The sequence below is a fragment of the Octopus sinensis genome, linkage group LG1, assembly GCF_006345805.1.
Source record: "Octopus sinensis linkage group LG1, ASM634580v1, whole genome shotgun sequence".
Lineage (NCBI taxonomy): Eukaryota > Metazoa > Mollusca > Cephalopoda > Octopoda > Octopodidae > Octopus > Octopus sinensis.
The window spans coordinates 43,803,266-43,829,864 of NC_042997.1; the positions used below are offsets into that span (position 1 = coordinate 43,803,266).

The 26,599-nt window shown below is 38.2% G+C and overlaps 1 protein-coding gene across 1 annotated transcript in view; it reads left to right on the top strand.

The window, feature by feature from the left end:
- The window catches only part of LOC115216860 (arginase, hepatic), a 118,973-nt gene extending 92,853 nt beyond the window's left edge, over positions 1-26,120 (top strand). The window contains exons 5-9 of the mRNA XM_029786422.2: positions 8,862-8,918; positions 11,766-11,870; positions 17,061-17,137; positions 20,117-20,176; positions 24,589-26,120. Of these exons, the coding sequence (XP_029642282.1) occupies positions 8,862-8,918; positions 11,766-11,870; positions 17,061-17,137; positions 20,117-20,176; positions 24,589-24,755 (466 nt within the window). The 3' untranslated portion in view covers positions 24,756-26,120. The remainder of the gene's footprint in view (positions 1-8,861; positions 8,919-11,765; positions 11,871-17,060; positions 17,138-20,116; positions 20,177-24,588) is intronic.
- Positions 26,121-26,599: the final 479 nt, after the last annotated feature.

A 26,599-nucleotide genomic window follows, 5' to 3' on the forward strand; every position in this document is an offset into this window, starting at 1 on the left:
AAACTCATTCAGATGAGTGGTTTAATTTATGTAGCTGCTATAATACACAGGCAGTGGAGCTTATCTTATAAATGTTTTTAAATGAATGACCGGGGTAGTGGTGATGAATAATAACAATAAGATTCATCATCATCATCACATTATCATCATCATCATCACATTGTCATAATTATTGTTGTTATTGCTAAGGGAGGGAGCTGGCAGAATTCAAACTATGTCAAACAAAATGCTTAGTTGCCTTTTTTCCAGCTCTTTATGTTCCAAGTTCAAATACTGCCATGGTCAACTTTGCTTTTTATTCTTCAGGGTCAGTAAAATAGAATACAAGTCAAGTATTGGGGTTCATGTATTTGACTAACCCCATCCCTGCTAAAATTGCTGACCTTGTGCCAAATTTTGAAACAGTTGTTGTTGTTGTTAAAGCAACACACTGGCAGACTTGTTAGAGCATCTGAAAAAATGCTTTACAATATTTCTTCCAGTTCTTTGCATTCTGAGTTCAAATCTTATTCAGGTCAACTTTACCTTTCTTCCTTTTGAGAGTCTTTTACTCTTTTACTTGTTTCAGTCATTTGACTGTGATCATGCTGGAGCACCGCCTTTAGTCGAGCAACTCGACCCCAGGACTTATTCTTTGTAAGCCTAGTACTTATTCTATCGGTCTCTTTTGCCAAACCACTAAGTTACAGGGACATAAACACACCAGCATCGGTTGTCAAGCGATGTTGGGGAGACAAATACAGACACACAAACATATACACACATGTACATATATACATATATACGACAGGCTTCTTTCAGTTTCCGTCTACCAAATCCACTCACAAGGCTTTGGTCGGCCCGAGGCTATAGTAGAAGACACTTGCCCAAGGTGCCAAGCAGTGGGACTGAACCCGGAACCATGTGGTTGGTAAACAAGCAACTTACCACACAGCCACTCCTATGCCTGTTGATTGTTGAAATAAAGTACCAGTCAAGTTCTGGGGTGATGGTACCAACTAAATCCACCTTTCAAAATCACAGGCCTTGTATTTAAATCAAGAACCATTATTATTGTTGTCATTATTGTTATTGCCCTTCAGGGATCAACAAAATAAAGTACTGGGTGGGGGTGGGGGAATCAACTGTTCCTCTCCCACTAAATTTCTGGCGTTGTATCTGTATTAGAAACTTTTTTTCTGGCTCTTATTGTTCTGATTTCAAATAATGCTGAGATTAACTTTGCCTTTCATCCCTCCAGGGTTGATAAAATAAAGTACCCGTCAAATACTGAGATTGATGGCATCAGCCAATTCTCAGCCCTTAAACATTACTGGCTGTGTCCCTAGTTCAGAACCATTACCTTTCACAACAACTCACTGCAAGCTCCTCATCAGCACTTGTGTTCCCTAGCTATGTGCAACTATTGTTACCTCTGCCTTAGTGAAGGGGGGGAGCTATTGCTTTCTGTCGTGTTTGTCTGTCTGGGGACAAGATATTTCAAGAACCGCTGGATGGATTCGGATTAAACTTTCAGGGATGTTTCGCCTCATGACTAGCACAAGCTGATTAGATTTTGGGATCAATCTGGTACAAGACAAGAATTCTGGATTACTTTTCCTCTTTTTTTTACTTAATCTTTGCAAGTGGTCATCATTTTTAGTATTCTTGTAGGAGCACTCCGTCGGTTTCGACGATGAAGGTCCCAGCTGATACGATCAACGGAACAGCTTGCTCGTGATATTAACGTGTAAGTGGCTGAGCACTCCACAGACACATGTACCCTTAACGTAGTTCTCGGGGATATTCAGCGTGACACAGAGTGTGACAAGGCCAGCCCTTTGAAATACAGGTACAAGAGAAACAGGAAGAAAGAGCGAGAGAAAGTTGTGGTGAAAGAGTACAGCAGGGTTCACCACCATCCCCTGCCGGAGCCACGTGGAGCTTTAGGTGTTTTCGCTCAATAAACATTCATAATGCCCGGTCTGGGAATCGAAACCGCGATCCTCCGACCGCAAGTCCGCTGCCCTAACCACTGGGCCATTGCGCCTCCACAGTATTCTTGTATGTGAGAGCAATTGAGTTTATTTCAGATATTCTCATTTTAAAAATCATTTCCAGCTAATTGTTGAGAAGATGTTGGTGTTACCTTGGTGGAGGTTTGCGCTCTCTGAGTGCTCTTGTTATTATTATTATTATGGAAAAGGCAGTGAGCTGGCAGAATTGTGAGCATGCTGGATGAAATGCTTAGCAGTATTTTGCCTGTTGCTATGTTCTGAGTTCAAGTTCCACCAAGGTTGACTTTGCCTTTCATCCTTTCGGGGTCGGTAAATTAAATACCAGTGAAACACTAGGGTCAATGTGATCAACTAGTCCTCTACCCAACAATTTCAGGTCTTGTACCTTTAGTAGAAAGGATCATTATCACCATCATCATCATCAACTTTGAGTTCAGTCCACCCTGGGCTGGTTTAGCATTCCATTTCTTCAGAGTATAGCCATTCCACTATATCCCTATTCCCCTACTCTACACAGTTGTGACCTCATTATAAGAGCTAAAATGTGAAGCATGGCTGAGTGGTTAAGAAGTTTGATTCCCAACATGTGATTTTAGGTTCTGTTCGACTGCATGGTACCTTGGACAAGTGTCTTGGACTTGGGCTAATCAAACTCTTGTAAATTTGTTAAATGGAAACTGAAAGAAGCCCATTGTGTACGTGTGTGTGTGTCTCCTTGTCTTGACATCATGTGAAAATTGTGTACAAGGGTTACAATCATACAAGTGGTATCCTTTGTTTCAAATGTTCTATAAAAGCATGTTTGGACATAACAAAATATTATCTTGTTTGGAAGCAGGTGATGGTCAGTGACTGGAAGGACATCCAGCGATAGAAAATCTGCCTCTACAAATTCTGTCTGACCCCTGCAAGAATGCCAAAATGAACATTAAAACAATGGTGATATGATGATGATGATGATAATGAGGAATGTTTTTATAGCAATAATTTCTAATCTGTCTTATAATTGATTCTGACAGAAATAATGGAGATGCCAGATAAAGATTTACGATACTGATTTTCCTTTGTATATTTTGAGTTCAAATACCACTGGGGGTGACTTTCACTTTCATCGCCTGAGGTTTGATAAACTAATATCAGGCAGATCCTGGAGTCCAAATTGGTAAACCTTGTGCCGAGATGAGAAACCAGACCTATCACTATCTGGCAGCAGCTGTTGTACTACTATTTACATTGTTGCAGCTGTTCTGCTATTATTTATACCCCATCAATTATTTATGTCATTATTTAGGCATCGACTGTACTACGGTATTATTTATATATAAAAAAAAAATGCTATTTTGTCATGTAAATTACAGATAATTAATAAGATTGAAAAATGAAAGTTAGAGATCCTCTTTCTTTTTGATTGTTCTCTTTCTCTCTATTTCAATTAATTAATTGCCTGAATCTGTCCTCATAAGCTTGGTTCAATCAATCATATATTATACTCAAGCTGTCAGCTTCAAGGTTCAGTTGTTCCAATGTTATCCCCAGTAGAATAAATCATCATAATCATCATCATCATCGTTTAACGTCCGTTTTCCATGCTAGCATGGGTTGGACGGTTTGACTGGGGTCTGGGAAGCCAGGAGGCTGCACCAGGCTCCAGTCTGATCTGGCAGAGTTTCTACAGCTGGATGCCCTTCCTAACACCAACCACTCTGTGAGTGTGATGAGTGCTTTTTACATGTCACCAACACAGACGCCAGTCAGGCATCGCTGGCATCGGCCACGTTCGGATGCTGCTTTTTATGTGCCACCAGCACGGGTATCATAACTACAATATCCATTTGATTTTTGTTTTGATGTTGACATACTTGACTCAATAGGTCTCCTCAAGCACAGCGGGTCACCCTACAATCCAAGGTTAGCACAGCAGGCCGTCCTGCAAGCCATGAACTCACTTCATTTGTTGGGTCTTCACAGTCACAGCATATCTCAGAGGTCTCGGTCTTTTGTCATTGCCTCTGTGAGGCCAGCATGCCACCAGCACGAGTATCACAACTACAATATCCATTCGATTTTTATTTTGATGTTGATGTATTTGACTCACCAGGTCTCCTCAAGCACAGCAGGTCGCCCTGCAATCCAAGAATTATTGTTGGTGTACACATGAATATGATTTCAGGTTCAGTCCCACTGCATAGCAGCTCAAGAATGTGACTTGTTTTATAGCTTGGGCTGACCAATGCTTTGTGAGTGAATTTAGCAGATGGAAACTTTACAAAACCCGTTGTGTGTGTGATGTGTGGTTTGTGTGTCTGTCAGTGTGAAAGTTTGCATTTCTGAGGACAGCTGAGCTATGGATGGAATGTTTGTCAACTAATCACCTGGTAGTTGTGCTTTCAAAGATGATTGTAATGAAGGCTCTCTGGCTCTCTTAGGTTAGCAAAAGAAAAGCATCCAACTGTAAAACAACATCTCAGTTATATGTACTCCTCTAACCAATGCTGGCTTAGAAGAATGAGCCTTATAACAAAAATATTGAAGAAAATATTAATAAGCAGGAGTGGCTGTGTGGTAAGTGGCTTGCATGCCAACCACATGGTTCCGGGTTCAGTCCCACTGCGTGGCATCTTGGGCAAGTGTCTTCTACTATAGCCTCGGGCCAACCAAAGCCTTGTGAGTGGATTTGGTAGACGGAAACTGAAAGAAGCCTGTCGTATATATGTATATATATATATATATGTATGTGTGTGTGTTTGTGTGTCTGTATTTGTCCTCCTAGCATTGCTTGACAACTGATGCTGGTGTGTTTACGTCCCCGTCACTTAGCGGTTCGGCAAAAGAGACCGATAGAATAAGTACTGGGCTTACAAAGAGTAAGTCCCGGGGTCGAGTTGCTCGACTAAAGGCGGTGCTCCAGCATGGCCGCAGTCAAATGACTGAAACAAGTAAAACAGTAAAGAGTAAAAGAGTAAGCATAATTCAACTTCTATGAGTGCAAGATGCAACGTGCAGCTGTTGTTTTGTCAGTTTATAGTGTTGCAATGTTGTACTCAAATCTTCTCATGCATAAGTAGAACCACCAACAGTATTACTGGCTAAGACGCAAAAATAAGAAATCCCTAGTGCCTACTTATTTATATGAGTATTATGGGTTTAACCAATATTGTTTATATTTATTGTAGCTGTATCTCAGGAGAGTAAATTTGCACTGGTTTTATTTCAATTCTTTATCATTATTTGCTTTTTATCTTTTTGTGTCAGTCTGATCGGGTACAGTCTGATCTGGCAAGTTATGAGGAAATAAACAATCTTCCAAATTGCGGCAGCCAAAAGTTAAGGGTCACTTAGAAAAAATGAACTACTAACTTAGGTATTTGTTGTTAAGAATTCTGTTGATGTGCTAATAGTTACTGCTTATGATCTTACATTATTGGAACGTTCAGCTGTTAACATGGTGGCTTGTGAGAGATGACCAGTGTCCTTTGATGAAAAACAAAGGAATGTGTGCCCTCACCAAGAGGGCACATCCAATTCTGTTATAGCAACTACTGTAGGAAGGTCTACAAGTGTTGTGCAATGAATTGTAGCTCATTTTAAGTCATCAGAATCAACAGATGCTAAACCCAAAACTGGCAGACCTAATAAAACTCAACCAAGACAGGATTGTATTATGGTTAAAATGTCACTGAAGGACAGGTTTAAGAGTGCTGCAGCGATATCCCATGAGTTTAGCTCCACTTCTGATGTCAGTTTCTCAGAAGGTACAAGGTTCTGGGTTGCTTGCTCAGACACTGGCAAAGAAACCTCTGATCTCCAAGAAGAATCAAAGAGCCTGTCTTCGTTTCGCTCACGAACTTCATTTAGACAGAAGAATAGTGGTCACAAGTTCATTTTAGCAATGAATCGATATTTAATGTGATTTGTTCCGATGGCAGGATGTACATCCAACAAAGAAGTGGTGAAAGGTTATCTCCTGCATGTGTGAAGAAGAATTGAAATATGGAGGAGGCAGTGTAATGGTATGGAGGGTGATCTCTGCTGCTGGTTCTGGTCCACTTATTCACCTACAAAGGACTGCCAATGCTGAACTCTACAAGCAGATTCTTAGACAGCATGCCCTTCCACACCTCCGATCCTCGTCAGCTCAACCTCCTATCTTTGTGCAGGACAACACTCTGTCATACCGTGAAGAGAGTCAAAGATTTTTTGAGTGATGAAGGAGTTGATCTCATGGTCTGGCCACCTCAAAGTCCTGATCTCAACCCTATAAAAAACGTTTGGAAGATTATTTGAGATGGAATGCAAAGGAGAAATCCAAAGAACCAAGATGAACTCTGGGAATTGTTGAAAAACGAATGGAACAATATTACTCCATCATTTTACAAGAAATTAATTTAGTCCTGTGGTAACAGATGTCAGGAGGTCATTGGTAGTAAAGGGACGTTCACAAAATATTAATAGAAAGGGTTTCTTTTTCTGTTCTTGTTCCATTCTTCATTATTTTTCTAAGTGACTTTTGGCCATGCAATTTGGAAGATTATTTGTTTTTTTCCTCATAACTTATGAAATATTCCATACACTTGAAATTTTCACAAAAGATAGATATTAGATATATCTAAATATCTAAATATGTGTAAAATATCTAGTCTCAATGTTTTGTTAATCTTCTATTATAAATATTTCAATACACTTGTTTTTACTGACCCTCATATTATGGCCACTGCCGTACATTTATTAAATTCTAATGACATTTGAATTAAAAAATATTGGGCATTAAATTAGACACCCCAAATTATCTAATTTGATTTTCCTAATAATGATTTCTAGTATAGGAATATGGCCATGAATTTTAGGAAATAATAATGATGAAAAAGGGCAAAAAAAAACACACACACAACTTTTGGTTACAGAAAGAGTTGATTAGATAAAAGGCAAAGTCAAACTCAAAAAAAGGCTTTAACACAAAATTTTACTAAACACCACAAAAAATACTTTTTAGTTCACTGCTCTACCATTTCTGACAAACTATGCATAAAGTCACTTTACAAGTGTGGTCTTTATAAAAAAATGAAAAGATCTCTGGTCATTGTGAGATAATTATTAAATAGATATTAAAGAAATTGGGGAAGCTTGATGGTTTGAGAAAGATTTTGAAAAGCACTTTATAAATATTACATCATTGTATGAATGAGACCATCAGATGCATTTATACAGCATTGTCTCATTTCGAAGATGTTCTCTTAATGATATTCTTAGCATGGATCTTTCCATGGCCTTTTGCATTGTGGCCAATTGATGTTCTATCCTCTTCATAGTAACCCACATCTCACTTGCATACAAGAGCACAGATAGGACAGTGCCAGTAAAGGGTCTGGCACATAGGGTATTGCCTAGCTTTGTTTTGAGTACACCCTTTATTGAGTTAAATGCCTTCCATCATGAAACTATTCTCTGAGATTCCAGCATCCATATCTTGGTGCATATTCACTTCGTGCCCTAAGTAGATGTACTCCTTTGTGGAGGCGCAATGGCCCAGTGGTTAGGGCAGCGGACTCGCGGTCGTAGGATCGCGGTTTCGATTCCCAGACCGGGCGTTGTGAGTGTTTATTGAGCAAAAACACCTAAAAAGCTCCACGAGGCTCCAGCAGGGGATGGTGGTGATCCCTGCTGTACTCTTTCACCACAACTTTCTCTCACTCTTACTTCCTGTTTCTGTTGTACCTGTATTTCGAAGGGCCAGCCTTGTCACTCTCTGTGTCACGCTGAATATCCCCAAGAACTGTGTTAAGGGTACACGTGTCTGTGGAGTGCTCAGCCACTTACACGTTAATTTCACGAGCAGGCTGTTCCGTTGATTTGGATCAACCGGAACCCTCGTCGTCGTAACCGACGGAGTGCTTCCTAGAGATGTACTCCTTTACCTCCTTCATTTCATTGCTTCCCACCTCTATTCATTCTTGTGCTACATCTTCCAACACATATATTTCATTTTAATACAATTCATTTTAAAATCTGCTGCTAAGCTATGAGTGTCCAGCTCTGTCAGCATGGCTTGCAGCTGGTCTGTGCTTTCAGTGATGAGTATGATACCATCTGTGAATCACAGATGTGTTAGTTGCTTGTCATTAATGTTCTTCACATCTGTCCAGTCAATGTCCTTGATGACTATTTCTAGACATGCGGTAAAGAGTTTTGAAGAGAAGGTATCTCCTTGCTTGATGCCCTTCTCAAATGGGACCCTTAATGATGTTGATAGCAAAGTTGTATCTGTTGTATATCCAGACTTCACATCTCTGAGCAGTTTGACACATTGTACCCTGACACATTGTACCCTGACACCTTGCATCTGCTAACATGATTGACACAATCTGTGTGATAACCTGGAGCACAAATAACAATTTGGAAGTTCTGCAAATTGAAGGGTGTTCGGTGCCGCTTCTGCTACTTAAATGTAAGGGATTTCAAAAATACCTTAAATCTTTGATGTTAAATGTCAACTTCGAATACTGTAAATATTTCAGATGAAACAACAAATATTAAAAACATGTTTTGACATTTTTTTGTTTTATTTTTTAAACATATTCAATAATTTTAAAATTACTGAAATTTATAAAATAATTACTGTATATTCTGGCATACGGGTCTATGTACTATATTATAAACATGTAATGTAAATATTCAAACATTGTTACTATCTTTCCAAATCCTCCTGCATTTCCCGTGGAACTTTTGGTTCTCCAAAGTTGTTTTGGTGTAGAAGTCAGCCCATCTTTTTTGGCTGCAAATTTTGGTCTGAAGCTCTGATTTGTATGCCAGAAAATATGTTTTTTTTTTTGTTCCATTTGTTAATTTTTTTTTTTGTCTTTATTGTAGTATATCAGCACATGATCTTGTCTACATTGGCCTTCGTGATGTTGATGCAGTAGAGAGGTAGCGTATCTATCTTGTTGATGTTACACTAACTACAACAAACCATCCACCCATTCATCTTCCCTATCCACTGTTCCTGGTAGTCCATAAGGGTAGAGTCCTAAGGCACATCCTCTATAGGATCCTATCAGAAACAACCATCTTTAGACTTTCTAGCAGGATTCCCAAGTATGACCAACTGAAATTAAGGATATCATTCAACCATCTCATTCTTGGTCTACCCTGAGATCTCCAATCAGTTGACTTGACTTGAAGAATCCATCTTGTGATTCATTCCTGAGACATTATAATTGGATGTCCATAGTATTGGACTTCTCAATGTAGAGAGGTAGCAGTTCAACCCAGAGAGACTCCCAGATTTCTGAGCTATGCACCCTGTCGAGTAACATTACTCCAGAGCCCTTGGGAGGAACCCCATTTTGGCTACTTATATTTGCAATTGTACTCTTTCAATCATTATCCAACATTCACAAACATAGGGGATTATAGGCACAGAAACCAGATTAAAGATAGCTATCATTATTTTGAAGAGGATGTGAAGCAGACTTTATAAAGTTGATGGAGATATTTTTGGCAAGGGACCAGATGAATTGGCTGCAGTTTGGGAGGTAAGAAATCCTAAAGACGATGTGATACATGAAAGCTTCTTTTACATACAAGATAGTGGTCTTACAGAGTTGCACTAAATCTTATTCATTCCTCCAGGCTGGGGGAGTAGATGAAATTCTCCAGATATTGTAGATCTTGTTTTTTGCCCAAAACTCTTCATCGTATTTTTTGTACAGCTACTACCATCTATATACATCATCTATATACATCACATACCTAAACACAGTCATCTCTCTTGTATGTCACATTTCTAACTTGGATTACTGATTCTCTACATTAAATATACTTACCTCTCTTAACTATTAATTTTCATGCAAATGACATCTCTCAGCAATTAACCTCAATTTTTATCATTCAAATTTGCTTTTTTTCCATGACTACTTTGTCAAGCATGCTGCAGTCTAGCTGAAGAGGTGTAAAAAGACAGAAACATGCCATGAGTTGTCCTAAGTATTTGCTTAACTGATTAAAGTAATTTTAGTGATTGAATCTATGATCTCTCTTCACTGTGCCAGTATTTCTGTTTAGATTGTTGATGCTCTACATTAAACAAGTGACCTCTTCTCAACTTAACTGTTAATTTTCATGTAAATGGTAGCGCTAAGTGATTAACCTCAGCAATTGGTTTTTATTTGTGGTGATGGTTGTTAAATAAATGCTGCTGAATAACTTGTTTCCCTGTCATAGCAGTAAAAACTGCTGCATTACAGCCTAAACTGGGTGGTGAAACTATAATTCAACTAACAATTGGTGTAAGTATATTGTAAGCATCTATTATAAATGAATGTGATGCAATGCAACTTAGTAATTTATTTCAAATAAACTTATTTATCAAATATATTTCAATGCTTTCTTTTTGAGTGACACACACACACACACACACACACACACACACACATGTATGCACTCTCATTTATATATGTGTTGGGGAATTGAGTTTTGTGGAACAAACAGGAGAAATAGTACTCAATACATAAGATTGTGTGCTTGCATGTGTATTTGTGGTAAGGCCTATAGCTATAAACTGTAGTCATGTTCTGCTTTAGTATTACATTAGAAGTAAAACAAAAAAGTGATGCAATGCAATTAAAGAAACGAGATTGTCGTTTGTGACGAGCCTACTCTTCCAACTTTAGTTTCCATTTCACCTCTTGGCACACCAATATGTAGTTTTTCTGCTTTTATATATCTATATAACTTATTTACCGTTACCTTTTTACTTGTTTCAATCATTAGACTGTGGCCATGCTGGGGCACACCGCCTTGAAAAACTTTTAATGAAATTAATCAACCCCCCAGCATGTTATTTTGTTAAGCCTAGTTATGGGGATGTAAACCAACCAGCACTGGTTGTCAAACACAGATGCAAAAACATACATATATATATACACTTGATATTGAACACACATACACAAGGCATGTGTGTTTAATATTGTTTATATCTCCCAAGCTGCTTTTAACTCATAACTGAATATATATACACACACACACACACACACAGCAGGCTTCTTTCAGTTTCCATCTACCAAATCTACTCACAAAGATTTGGTTGGCCTGAGGCTATAGTAGAAGACACTTGCCTAAGGTGCCATTAAGTGAGACTGAACCCGGAACCATGTGGTTGGGAAGCAAGCTTCTTACCACACAGCCACGCCTGCACCTATTCTCATTATTTGTGTATTTAAAATAAAATCATTAAATTTTTTTCCGTATTCATTTGATATTGAAATATTTTTTAACTTTGATGTATTTTGAGAGGGTAATTTTCCCAATGAAAATATTCACATTGGTTTTAATTCACCTCTTTTTAGTCATTATTAGTCAACTACTTTACTAATTAATTGATTTAGCATGGAAAGCGGACGTTAAACGATGATGATGATGATGATTAACTAAGTGATTACTTCACTAATCATTTGATCAATCAATCAATCAGTGTCCTTTTGTTGTCATTTGTGATTTTACCAACGATGTACCCTTCATTGTTCTACGACTGTCACTATGTATCTAAACCAATTAATAAGTTAATTGGTTAATTAATTAGTTAGTTAGGTAGCTAATCATAATTTTTAAAAAAAGGTGAAATAGAACCTGTACAAGATTTTTATATTGGCAAAATGACCATCCCCCAAAGCAATAACACCTGTTTCAAGACACAATTTCATATCAAGAATCTTGTAAAAACAAAAATGAAATATTTTTTCTTACTTTTGGTCTATAACACATTTTGTTTTCTAGATGGCTTATTGAAAAACTTGGGATTTGTACTTTTTCAATGCAAGAATTAGATGATTTAGGAATTGCAGCTGTTTTGAAGACGGCCCTTTCAACAGTTGATCCTGAGTGAGTTAACGGCTTTCTCTTAATTATTTACAATTCTTTTAATCACTTATCATCATTTTTAGATCCATTTTTTTTTTGCTTGAATGGATTACAAAATAGATCTTTTCCAACACAGCGTCTCACATCTTCTTGCTGAACCTCATCACTACTTTCATGAGTTTCAGATTCCTGTAATCAACTTTCACCACTGTTCATATCGTACAATCTTTTCTCTCAGCTCATTTGCAGTCTGTCGTTCATGCACGCTAACATTATTCATCCAGTGGAGTATATCTACTTCATTTCTTTTCAGCTTTTGCACATTCTCTTTGTGTAGTGCTCAGGATTTTCTACTTTGCAACATTGTATTTCATATTGTTTATATCGTTACACCTGTAGTGGATGCGTGATGTATTATAAATACATAAGTCGTTTTGTAATAAATTAAAGATTTATTTTCACTACATCAATTTGTAAGCAATGCTACACATCGCTTGTACAAAATGCATATTAAATAATGCTTGCAAATAATACATATTAAAGAATGCGCAATACATAGTACATATTAAAGGAGAATATGTTTGATGGTGTGTGTGTGTGTGTGTGAGTAAATCATGCAGGACAGAGTCACCTTTCTGAATATTCTCTCGTCGTCTCCATAAATGCGTGGCGTTCTCTTAAGCGTTGATTCTGGTTCTCTCCCGATATCTATTTCTCCGTTCTATTTATAAAATCTCAAATAGCCAGAAAAATAGATATATCGCAAGAGAGTTATCATTAAAGTAGGTCGCTGGTCATCCTGTTAAACTTCGTCTGACCTGCTCAGGTCAGAGGTCGAAGGGAGACGATCCATCATTTTTTGTCAGAACAAAGAGATTCTGATTTGGCGCCTTTTTGTGCATTGGTATTTTACGACCAATGATTCTTGGGTCTGATTTTGAATCCAAGCTTAGAGAAGGAAGTGCTAATTCTTACACACCTACCATATTCTGAGCGCCTTGTTTCCCTGGGCATGGATTCACTGAAGCTCCGGCATCTGGCGACAGACTTGGTAAACACCCACAAAGTTATCAACCACCTCACCAACAACAACACTGAACACCTTTTTGATCTCCATGTGTCCTACACACATGGACATGCCTACAAAGTCAGAAAACAACACAGCTCCCATGACTTTCGGAAACATTTTTTCACGCTCAGAGTTGCTGAAGCATGGAACAAACTGCCTGCGTCAGTTGTTGACTGCCATGACACTGCATCCTTTAAGGCCCTCATGCTTTCCGAAATCCGCCGAAACTACACCTGATTATACATACACTTTAGATGAGTTGTAGTGCACCTGAGCACTGTACACAATGTTTTATTATTATTATTATTATTATATTATTATACACAAGCATTATATAATCTACCCTTCACTCAAAGAAAGTAACCCTTTGTTACTAACAAAGATAATAGCTCCAAGAATTTCTCCATATTGCTCCTAATCTAGTGACCATGCTTCTGGAGCACCCATCTCCACTGTTACAAACCAGTCATCTACACCTGATTTTCTTAGCAGTTCTCCAGGTCAACAAATGCTACATATAGTGGTTAACCCTTAGCTAAAATGTTCTGTATTTGATTTACTAAGAAGAGTGCATTGGTAGTACCTGGCCTTGGCATAAGCCCAATATGCCTCTCACCTAAGTTGTCTTTTTTATCAATAACTGCATTGTGGAACTAAACCTAAAACCACATGGCTGCAAAACAAGCTTCTTAACCACACAGCTATGCCTGAGCCTATAATAATTTGATATGTTCAAGTCAGTGTCAAAACAGATGTAAGTCAATAATAGGCTTATTAACCTTGTGTTTGGTTCTGGTATATTGTTATATACCCAATGTGTGTATTGACTAATGTACTCTTTGGATTGTGCCATATTGTTTACTGATGTACAATTCTTTGAAAGAATAGAGTAGAGGGCTGAAGCTGGGAGTCAGGATTACATAAATTTAAGGTGAAGCAATGACAGCGAAAATCTTTGTGGTTGTTCTGTCTGCTAGAAACAGTAGCCAAATTTCCTTCAAAAGGAAAGTTTTTTCATTTTTCTTAATGTTTACCTCTATTGCCAGTATACATTACATGGGTGTATGTGTATGTGCCAGGGAGAAGAATCAGGGAGGTAGAATAAATGTTGCTAGAATACATCCCTGCCCTTTCAAGTATTAAGATTCTGAAGGATAGAGGAAGGAAGGGTAACAAGATATGGGTGGTTGAGGGTGAGGGATATTCACTATGCACAGATCAATTGCTTTCCTCTCAGTTGTTGGGTGGCATGGCACAGTAAATAAAAGAGATAATGGGGAGATGTGAAGGCATAGAATAGGCAATAAGCAGGTGGGGTTACATATATATATACCCTGTCACACTGTTTTAACAAATGTTTTGCCAAGCTTGCACAGAAGGACTGCCATTTGACGCAGCCCCCTGTCATCTCCTTCATCAGATGTAACATCATAAAAATCCTTTTTCACCATCTCACTCAGGCTCTTATTCCACAAGTACCATCCACTTTGAGTCTGGTATGTATGCAGATGTCATCCTCCATCTGCAGCACATGCCCTTACCATCATAGTCACTTCTCTTGCTTGTTATATTTCAGAATGTAAATACTATAACTCATTTTAGCACCAGTGTGGCACCATGTAAAAGCACCCATGCAGTGCCACATAAAAGGGCCTATTTGGCTCCACATAAAAGCACCCAACACACTGTAAAGTGGTTGATGCTAGGAAGGGCATCCAACTGTAGAAACCCTGCCAAATCAGACTGGAGTCTGGTACAGCTCCCCAGCTCTGGTTAAACTGTCCGACCCATACCAACATGGACACTGGATGTTAAATGATGATGATGATGATTTTGTATGTCCCTCTACTAATTCTGCATTCATCAACCTTAATAATGGTTTCAAATTTTGGCACAAGCCCATCAGTTTTGGGGAAGGGGTAAGTTGATTACATCGACCCCCAGTGATCAACTGGTACTTATTTTATCGAACCTGAAAGGATGAAAGGCAAAGTCGACCTCAGCAGAATTTGAACCCAGATCATAAAGACAGACAAAATGCCGCTAAGCATTTCACGCAGCATGCTAACGATTCTGCATCAGCCTTAATAATAAAAGTAACAAAATTCTTGCCGTCAGAAGTGAAATGGCTGAGTAGATGTGGTATTGGACTACTTACTTTAAAAGTTCAAATTTGTAGCAGATATTTCTGAACAGAACATTTGAATTCTACATTCCCTCGGTCCACTTAGCTATCAGATATAGATAGCAAACAGACATCATATTCAGGAATATTTCTTTCTCATCAGCCGCATCACTCTAAGAAACCATTAGCTACTTTAGTTCTTGAAAAAGCTATGAGAATGTTTTTTCTTCTTTTTGCTGTCAGACCTTATCATCATCATTGCTTTTGCTAATCACTGCCACTATTTCAGTTGAGATAAATTCTAATATAAATGCTGTGGAGATGACCCAATTTCTCACAAACACAATTTATCTAACACATCAGATCAAATCAGCTGAACATTGTGTTGCAAATTATGCAAATTCTTGCTACTGTAAGAGAAAAAGGCAAAAAATACCACCATCATCATCATCATCATCATCCCATTTATTTAAACATTCATTTTTTTTCATGTCTACATAGTTTTCAAAGGTCTGCAACATAGTTACTTTTCCAAAGTTTTATTTGTTATATTTTTTTATTTTATATCATAATTCTTTTTCATTTTTACTTTTTTTTTTCTTTCTCATTTACTTATTTTTGTTGACAGGGCAAAAATCAGAGTTCAAGTTAGAAATGCATTTCAGGCCTACCTCGTCTTTTTTTTTATTTATTTTATATATTTATTCATTTGTTTCAGAGGCCAAATATCTGACCTTGCCACCACTTCCTCTCTTTCCTCTGCTCGTCATCTAGAATTCATCATTCATTAGCACAGCCTTCATATGTCTCAGCATGTAAAAATCACTTCTGCTAATGCGATTCATGTCAAACTAGTCTGTTTACTTGTATTCCAACTTCCATACAAATTTCCGTTATACCCCTAGCAGAAACATACTTCTTCCTCTCTACACTTTCCCCTATTTGGAGGTGCAATGGCCCAGTGGTTAGGGCAGCGGACTCGCGGTCGCAGGATCGCGGTTTCGATTCCCAGACCGGGCGTTGTGAGTGTTTATTGAGCAAAAACACCTAAAGCTCCACGAGGCTCCGGCAGGGGATGGTGGTGATCCCTGCTGTACTCTTTCATCACAACTTTCTCTCACTCTTACTTCCTGTTTCTGTTGTACCTGTATTTCAAAGGGCCGGCCTTGTTACTCTCTGTGTCACGCTGAATATCCCCGAGAACTACGTTAAGGGTACACGTGTCTGTGGAGTGCTCAGCCACTTACACGTTAATTTCATGAGCAGGCTGTTCCGTTGATCGGATCAACCGGAACCCTCGTCGTTGTAACCGACGGAGTGCTTCCATTTCCATTCCCCTATTTAGTGGTTTGCTCCAATGGTCATCACACTTCTTCATACCTATTACGGACAGTCAACCTTTCGTGTGTGTATTTGAAAAATGAATAGAAGTGGTTTTTCTGATAGTTTTTCCACTTTTTATTAAAGTGGAAAGATTATCAAAAAAGCCATTTCTATTCATTTTTTAAAAATATATAACACTGTACCAAGGATTTTCTATTTTTTACTTTATATACACACACAACACATACATATAGGGAGAGAGAGAAAGAGAGAGAGAGAGAGAGAGAGAGAGAGAGAGAGAGAGAGAGACTCTTTGCTCCCTCTACTTCTTCTAAACCTTTCCATTGCACTAATTGAATCACCTTGGTAACAGAAATTGTCAATAACTTCTAGTGAGATGCATGAGTAATTCATGGTCGTTCCTATTTGTAAACTACTCATGTGGATCTGTCACTCCTGAAGTCCTCCCATTCCACTATTATATATCCATTGCTTGCACTGTGTACATAATATTCCTTTTCTACATGTTGAACAAAATCAGATGGCAGTTAGACTGTGTATTCTTTGTTCTTAACTAGAATAGGTTTTTGTTACGTTGACAAATAAGAGCCATGAAATAAATTATAAATTGGATAAGCATTACATTTGACAGAGTAATCCAAATGCTAATTAGTCTTTTTAATTTTATTTTCAGGGGAAAGCGGCCAATCCATGTTAGTTTTGACATAGACAGCCTTGATCCGTCAGTTGCAGGGAGCACTGGTACTCCAGGTTAGTGTTTCTAAACAGGGTAACAGATAAAATCTGAGTTTTCTCTGTGATGTCAATGAAAAATGAGAAAAGAAAGAGTCACTTTGAAGATAGGTAATACAAAGATAAAGGGATAAAACGTTAGTTCATATTTTTTGTCATAATACTGTGGTGGAAGCACTCCGTCGGTTATGACGATGAGGGTTCCGGTTGATCCGAATCAACAGAACAGCCTGCTCGTGAAATTAACGTGTAAGTGGCTGAGCACTCCACAGACACGTGTACCCTTAACGTAGTTCTCGGGGATATTCAGCGTGACACAGAGAGTGACAAGGCCGGCCCTTTGAAATACAGGTACAACAGAAACAGGAAGTAAGAGTGAGAGAAAGCTGTGGTGAAAGAGTACAGCAGGGATCACCACCATCCCCTGCCGGAGCCTCGTGGAGCTTTAGGTGTTTTCGCTCAATAAACACTCACAACGCCCGGTCTGGGAATCGAAACCGCGATCCTATGACCGCGAGTCCGCTGCCGTAACCACTGGGCCATTGCGCCTCCCATAATACTGTAATGTACAGTGAAAGAGACTATATGGATGCTTGACCTACAAGAAATAGACAAATCTCTTGTCAAAGCATTCTTTAGTTGGTCGGGTTGTTAAGAATGCTGGTTATTTAGTGATATTTGGTTTGGCTCCCAACATTCTTAGTTCAGATTCCACTGAAGTTAACTTAGCATTTCATTCTTTAGGCTATCTACCCTTCCAGCTGCCACGTTCAGGATATTTTCACTGGGTTAAAGAAGAATGTCTGTTTCTGGGTATATTATATCAAGGACTACATTATCCAATGGCAGTTAGTTTAGATTTAATGTTGTTCTTTCTTTTCATTTTCACTAATTCCATTAACTTATTTTCAATTTGAATTTTCTTTCTATAAATATTGATTACAAATTTTGGCACAAAGGCACAAGTTCAGGGTAGAGGGTAAGTCGATTACATCGACCCCAGTACTCAAGTGGTACTCATTTTATCACCCTGAAAGGATTAGTTGACCTCAGCAGAATTTGAACTCAAAATGTCAAGCTGGATGAAGTGCTGCTCACCATTCTGCCTGGCATCCTCACCATTCTGCCCATTCATTGCCTTTCTATAAATATCAAATATTCTTCTTATACATTTTCGGAATTAAGTTATATTTTCTTTTATATCTTCTACTTAGTAGAGTAGGCAGTGTCCGTGATCTGTTTCAAAGCACTCCAAGATTAATGGGGATGGGTGTCCTCAAACTGGAAACCTGGTCCAGATTCTTGCAGTTGAGTGGACTCTGCTAAAGTTACCCAAAGTGCCCAGTGGCAATGTGAACATAACAACTAATCTTCTGTAGCTTTCAGCAATGAATTTACCAGGTGCCTAATCCTTTAGGCATTTAAACCAGTGATATCCAGTCTGAATATTCTACCAGTTTTATGTTCAGACTGGCCAGATATGGCCTCTCCCATATACCCTATAATGTCATTTTAAAAATAAACAATCCGATCATCGAAATCTGGAAGCTACAGAGTAATATGAATGCTAAAGGGTTAATTAACTGAACACCCTATTCATTTAAATGGTTGAGTATTCCAACAGACACAAGTACCCTTAATGTAATCTTTAAGTAGAACCAACATACTGCAGTTCAACAAGGCTGTCCCTTTGACTCACAAGTACGGTAATCCATTGAACAGGCTTCTACACAATTTCTATCACTCAAAATTTTAACTCACTCAACACTCTAGTAAAAGAGACATGTCCAAGGTATCTCACAATGAAACTGAACCTAGGACATCGTTATTACAAGGCTAGTTTCTTAACCACTGGTATATGTGTAGACATAGTTGCACACAAACACATGTGTATGAAGAAAATGGTCAAGAATTGGAGTTATAGTACAATGTACCTCCAGATGCTGCTTGGGAACAAGTATGATTTGATAATGTACCATGTTTTTGCTAATTGTTTTAGATGCCTACGTATTTACAAGCCTATACATATACTCTCTTGGGCTCCTTCATTTTTGAGTCTGCAGTACATCCAGGGTGTGACAACTAGAAGGAGAGTGAGAGCTGCACCAGTGAAGGAGACTGTGTGGAAGCTTGTTAGAACATTCTTCTGTTGGTAGGGTCATTAAGAGTGCTGGATGTGTAGTGATATTTGTTCTGGCTCTCTACATTCTTAGTTCAAGTTCCACTGATGTTTGCTTTGCATTTCATTCTTGGAGTTTAATAAAATTAAATAACAACTAAGCACTGGTGCAGCTATCTATCCTTCTAGTGGCCACATTCACAGCTGAATAGACTGGAGTAACAGAAAATTAAGTATCTTGCTCAAGGATACAAAGCACTACCAGTCACAAATTGAACACATTATGTTCTGATCATAAACCAAACACCTTAACCCCTAAGCTATATGCTTTTACTCAAACTTATTAATTTTTATACTTCAACATTCTGAGTTCAGTTTTATGAAAGGATTTTTAAAATATTTCATTGAATCTTGTAATATTTTCATGTGAAGTCAGTGTCTGTCTGGTTTTCTTTATCAAACCTATCTTGGTAATTCCTGGCAGAAATACATCCACAAGCATTAAAAAGATTATTTCACTGTGTAGTTCGTTTGAGTCAAAATTTAAAACTAAAGTGTGTCTTATAGTTCATGTTGTTGTTGTTGAATAGCTTTGATTAGATCTCTGGCATAAAAATGGATTTCTAGCCACCATGTTCCCATCGTATGTTGTCTAAATATTTAACCATTGCTGCTATAAACAAATGCAATAGAATACAAATTGACGTTTTGGTTTTAAGGATCATCAGATCAGTGTCACACAGATATGAAATTAATTAAGATATTTCAATTAAATGCTTTGTAAGCAGTATTAAAATTCTTATCAAAGTTTTTTTTTTTTATTAATTTTAAATTAACCCCTTTGACATGGCAACTAATATTGCATTAAATAATTTCAGCAAGAGGGGGACTCACTTATAGAGAAAGCCAGTATATTGCTGAGGTTATAGCCCAGACTGGTAAGTACCTTTTTCCATTCACCATATCTATTACAAAGCTATATTTCTCAAATCCATTTCGACGTTTTTACTTTTACAGTGGATTAGATAATTGTCAATACAAGATATTTCAACCCATGCATAACACTGAAAGATTTTCTAAACTCACAAATTAAAAAGCATTTTTTTTTTGTGTGTATAAAGCAAAAGCAAGTCATAAATTTTATCTAAAGCCCAAATGCTATTTTCCACAGTATGTTTAGCTGTGTCTAGTCCATGCTGCCTCAATTTGTACATTGTTTATTTTTACCAGTTGAATATACGTACTCTGCTCACAGTTCAAGAAATGCCATCTTCTGTCATCTATCATCGTCCCTGTTTTCCATAGATTTTAACTGTTGCTAACTCAGTGTTTAATACTTTATTCTGATATTCTTAATGATGCTCCTTTGACACAAAGCTTCTGATTTATGCGGAAATAGAAGTAAAACTGAATGAGATACATGCTTTTCCACTGAACCTTAGTCATTCATCATCATCATTTAACATCCATCATCCATGTCGACAGACAGTTTAACGGGCTGGCAAGCCAGAGAACTACACCAGGCTCCATTGTCTGCTTTGGCATGGTTTCTGTGACTGGATGCCCTTCTTAACACCAACTACTTTACAGAGTGTACTGGGTGCTTTTTTTTTACATGGCACCAGCATTGGCAGGGTCACTAAGTAACTTGCAAGACAAAGATCCCAAACTGAGGAGGGGAGTAGTATTGAGAGAGATGGTTTGGGGCCAGCTGAGAGGTTAAAGTATAATAGAAAGATAGAGATAGGTGCCTTGCTATAGAGGAGACACTAAAGAAAAGAGAGAAAAGATAGTTAGGAAGAGAGAGAGAGAGATGGTGGAGATCTGTTGAGAGATACCAAAATGGTGCAGTGAGGGTGAATATAAGTGGTACAGAGGATTAGTCAAGGTGAGTGACAATGGGGATAGAGGGAGTGTTTCATAAGAGTGTGAGGCAGGATGGTTAGCGATGGAGCAGAGATGACTAGCAAGTGATGGTGAGAGAAATAGGAATGGCTCAGTGGAGTTTTAGTAGATATGTGAGAAAACAGAAAATCTGAAAGCAATGCACTGGGAATTGCTGGATTAAAAGTTTGGTAGCAATTCAAATAATAGCAGAACCTTGCAGTACAAGTGCCCCATTGTACAAGTAATTTGCTGTATAAGCCAAGACTCGTGCGAATTTTTGTTTTAAAGTACAAGCACATGAGTCATCCCATCTTTAAGGTAATTCACTTAATAAAACCAGTTTCATCATCATCGTTTAACGTCCGCTTTCCATGCTAGCATGGGTTGGATGGTTCAACCGGGGTCTGGGAAGCCAGAAGGCTGCACCAGGCCAGTCTGATCTGGCAGTGTTTCTACAGCTGGATGCCCTTCCTAACGTCAACCACTCCGTGAGTGTAGTGGGTGCTTTTTATGTGCCACCGATACAGGTGCCAGACGAGGCTGGCGAACGGCCACCATATATCTTTTGCATTCTTTTTTTTAAAATTGTCCTTTTACTTGTAGCTACACTTTTTCTGTTTTAAAACCCATAAAAAATTATTTTTGAGTGGTTTTGATGGGCTGGAACGGATTAATTATATTTTAGTTAATTTCAATGGGGAAAATTGATTTGTAAAAACGAGTAACGCATAAGGCAAATTCGGTCATGGAACGAATTAAACTCGTTCTGTGAGGCATCACTGTATGTCTAAGATTTTGTAAAGTGAGTTTTATTGCCTTAATCTATTTAACTGAAACTTTGTCAAACAATTCGCACCAGAAAGTGTATTTAGATGTGAAAGACCAGCAGCGTCAATGTGAACCAATTAAATTATACCAACACTAATTTAACTCTAGTTTATCATGTATACAGCATGCATGAGTTATTTAGTCTCTAATTATTTTTATTTTTCTATGCCAGTCAATGTGTGGAGGCACGTGGCTTAGTGGTTAGGGTGTCACCATCATGATCGTAAGATTGTGGTTTTGATTCCTGGACCAGGCGACGCGTTGTGTTCTTGAGCAAAACACTTCATTTCACGTTGTTCCAGTTCACTCAGCTGGCAAAAATGAGTAACGCTGCAATGAACTGGCGTCCCGTCCAGCTGGGGAACACACACACCATTGAAACCGGGAAACTGGGCCCATGAGCCTGGCTAGGCTTTAAAAGGGCGTATTTATTTATTTATTTTATGCCAGTCAATGTACAATCTCATATATTTACTTAGTGATTCTTTCATCAGTACTTCAGTAATTATTATGATAGTCATGCTTCACTGATTAGGTCCATAATAAGAGCAAAATATGTCCTGAATTGTCTTGAGTACTTACTGAAATAATTAAAATATTAATTATCAACTAATATGGATCAGGTAATGAAGGTTACGGAGAGGGTCATAGCCCAGCTAATTAGAGAGAGAGTTAGTTTAGATGAGATGCAGTTTGGGTTCGTGCCAGGGAAAAGTACCACTGATGCTATATTCCTGGTAAGGCAGCTGCAGGAGAAATACCTAGCCAAAGATAAGCCCCTGTACCTGGCTTTTGTTGACATGGAGAAAGCCTTCGACAGGGTCCCCCAATCCCTTATCTGGTGGTCAATGAGGAAACTAGGGATAGATGAGTGGTTAGTGAGAGCTGTGCGAGCCATGTACAGGGACACCGCTAGTAAGTACAGTGAAGAATTCCGGGTAGAGGTAGGGATCCACCAAGGCTCAGTCCTCAGCCCCCTCCTATTTATCATAGTCCTGCAGGCAATAACGGAGGAATTCAAGATAGGATGCCCCTGGGAGCTCCTCTATGCTGATGACCTTGCTCTAATTGCTGAGTCACTATCAGAACTGGAGGAGAAGTTTCAGGTGTGGAAACAAGGATTAGAATCGAAGGGCCTTAGAGTCAATCTAGCTAAAACCAAAGTCCTAATAAGTAGGAAGGTAGACCAATCACAAACGCCTTCAGGTAGATGGCCCGGCTCGATCTGTAGAAAAGGTGTAGGTAGAAACTCTATAAGATGCATCAAGTGTAAGCTATGGACACATAAGAGGTGCAGCAATGTCAAAGGAAGGCTAACTAGGAAGATGGTTTTTGTATGTGGCAGATGCTCAGGAACAATAAACACTGAAAATGCTCTGAGACCAACTTCTGCCACATTCCAGGGAGAAAAACTAGAAATAGTTGGTCACCTAGGTAACGAAAGCTATCAAGTCAGTAGCGGGGGTGGGTGTGCTGAAAGTGTAACTGCTAGAGTAAGAATAGCTTGGGCAAAGTTCAGAGAGCTTTTACCTCTGCTGGTGACTAAAGGCCTCTCGCTCAAAGTAAAAGGCAGACTGTATGATGCATGTGTACAAACAGCCATGCTACATGGCAGTGAAACATGGGCCGTGACTGCTGAGGATATGCGTAAGCTCGCGAGGAATGAAGCCAGTATGATACGATGGATGTGTAATGTCAGTGTTCATACTCGACAGAGTGTAAGTACCTTGAGAGAAAAGCTGGACCTAAGAAGCATCAGAGACGTTTGCGCTGGTATGGTCATGTGGCAAGAATGGATGAAGATAGTTGTGTGAAAAAGTGCCACACCCTAGCAGTTGAGGGAACCTGTGGAAGAGGTAGACCCAGGAAAACCTGGGACGAGGTGGTGAAGCACGATTTTAGGTCTCACCGAGGAAATGACTAGAGACCGAGACCTTTGGAAGTATGCTGTGTGCGAGAAGACCTGGCAGGACAAGTGAGACCATAACCCGTGGCCTCTACATGGGATGTAGCCAGTCCACTTATGCATACCTTTCCTTCTTGGGACACAAAACTCTACTTGTGAAGACCTGTTGAGGCAAGTGAAAATCAAAATCGAAATCGATCAACATCAATGGAAATTGCAGCTGTGATACCAGTGCCGGTGGCACGTAAGAGAACCATCCGAATGTGGCCGTTGCCAGCGCCGCCCCGACTGGCCTCGTGCTGGTGGCACGTAAAAAGCACCATCTGATCATGGCCATTGCCAGCCTCGCTTGGCCCCCATACTGGTGGCACGTAAAAAGCACCATCCGATCGTGGCCATTTGCCAGCCTCATCTGGCTCCTGTGCCGGTAGCACGTAAAAAGCACCCACTACACTCATGGAGTGGTTGGCGTTAGGAAGGGCATCCAGCCATAGAAACATTGCCAGATCAGACTGGGCCTGGTGCAGCCTTCTGGCTTCCCAGACCCCAGTCGAACCGTCCAACCCATGCTAGCATGGAAAGCGGACGCTAAACGATGATGATGATGATGATGATGGTGGATTTTTTTTTTTTCCTCATCACATAAGTATTTCTAGTCAGCCTTTTAATATTCCAAGCATTAAACATGTTGCAGTTATTCAACTAAAGTCTTGTTTTTTTTTATTCTAGGAAGAATATCTGCTCTTGACATAGTTGAAGTTAATCCCCTCCTGGGAACACAAATGGAACAAGAAAAAACAATCAGTGTTGCAAAAGATTTTGCACTCACCATCTTTGGTAAACAACGATGTGGAACCCTGCCACCCCGTTTCACTTTTTCAGGACGTCCCTCATAGTAAAATGTAGTTTAATCAACTGTTGGGTTTCTTTTTCTATTTTTCAAACTTATTTTATTTTATTTTTTTTACTTTAAATGAAAATATTTATAAAATATACACTTTAACGTACTAGAGCAACTTGTGCATACTTTCTTCTTTTTTTAAATTATTCAATAAGATTTAAAACTATTTTTGATTTTTATTAATTTTTTCTCCTGTTTCTAAAATATTTTCTATTAAAAAAAACGATATTTGCTGTGTATTTAATTTTGTATTCTTGATATACACGATTCCTATTTACACTTAAGCATAATTCTAAAGAATAATACCAAAATACAATTTGAATTTTACATTTAGATATCAGCAGCTGTTCTCAGACTAGTTGCTGTGAAAGAAATATTTGGACTTCAGCATAAATGAATTTAACATTTTGTCAATAAGCACTAAGAACTTTTAATAATGACAAACTGGCAATTACTGAAATTTTCACCTGAAAAAACTAATGCCCATATATTTTAAATTTTAGTGTCTACAGATTTGAAGAATTATAAATATATTACATTATATAAAGATACCAATTTATTAAACTGATGCAGAAGCCTCTGTGAGGTTGCTTAACCTGCTAAATATAGAAGACAAATCTCCCTCGAATCCCTCCCTTCCAGCTTGAAGAAAAGATATATTGAATAATTTAGACCTAGGTAAAATATGTCTGAAAAAAAAAGGGGTGGTCACAGCTGGACTATTTTTGATCATAGGTCTGACCAATCGAGACTTACCTGGGGCTAAACAACAACAACCAGCTTTTTGTAGCTGATAAGAACTGCTGAGCAGTCATTCTGAATTCAATAGCATTTCAACTTTGCTTGTTTCTGTTATGTCAGTTGGACTGGAATACTGTCAAAACCATTCTGTTGAATTAATTAATGGTGTATAGTTTCAAAACTAAAACCAAATCTTATGGCCTAATTGAATTTAGCAGTCTATTCCTTTTTCACAAATGAAAGTGTTTTTTCTACTAATTTAACAGGTTTTTTTTAAATAAATAAAACATTTTAACACATTTTGTTTTAATGACACCTTGTCTTCTCTGTCGCAAAATGTTTACATATATCTTAAAATTTCACTGAAATCTTGTCTACTTTAAATATTCCTCCTCCACTTTTTTTAAATTCAATTGGCCTTATGTAATGACTTTACTCGAGTATTTTCATAATAGTATGTAAAATATTACCACAAATAATTGTCTTCTGGCGCTACCTGACATCTTTCACTGTTGGAATGTAAATAATAACACTGACATTTTTAATAAGGTGTTCAAAAACCTAACTGGTGTCAACAATTATGAAAATAAAACATCTTATTTCCATTCTAATAGAAAAATCTTTTGTAATTTTCTACTTATAAACTTCTGTACAATCTTTGTTATGCTTTGTTAAAGCAAAAACTTTTCAATTCAGAGACCTTAAAAATATAAGTCTCATAAGAAAAATAAAGAAATACTCTGAGTTTCATATGCAAAGTTGCTTTTAACCCTTGAGCATTAAAACCACAGCCACTCACAACTACCCTGCAATGTCATTTTAAAAGTAAACAATCATATCCTTGAAATCTGAAAGCTATGAGATAATGCATGATTAATTCAAAGCAATTTGAATTAATAAGAATTACATGTAATGGAGTAATCTGAATGCGAAAGGATTAAATTATTATCAAATGCTAAATTTTTTCTTTTTTTTTTTTGTCTTTTCTGAATATGCACTGCTGTAATTGGAGTGAATCTTCTATGCCATAAAATACACTATTGAATAATTTAGACCTGGGTAAAATATGTCTGAAAAAAAAAGGGGTGGTCACAGCTG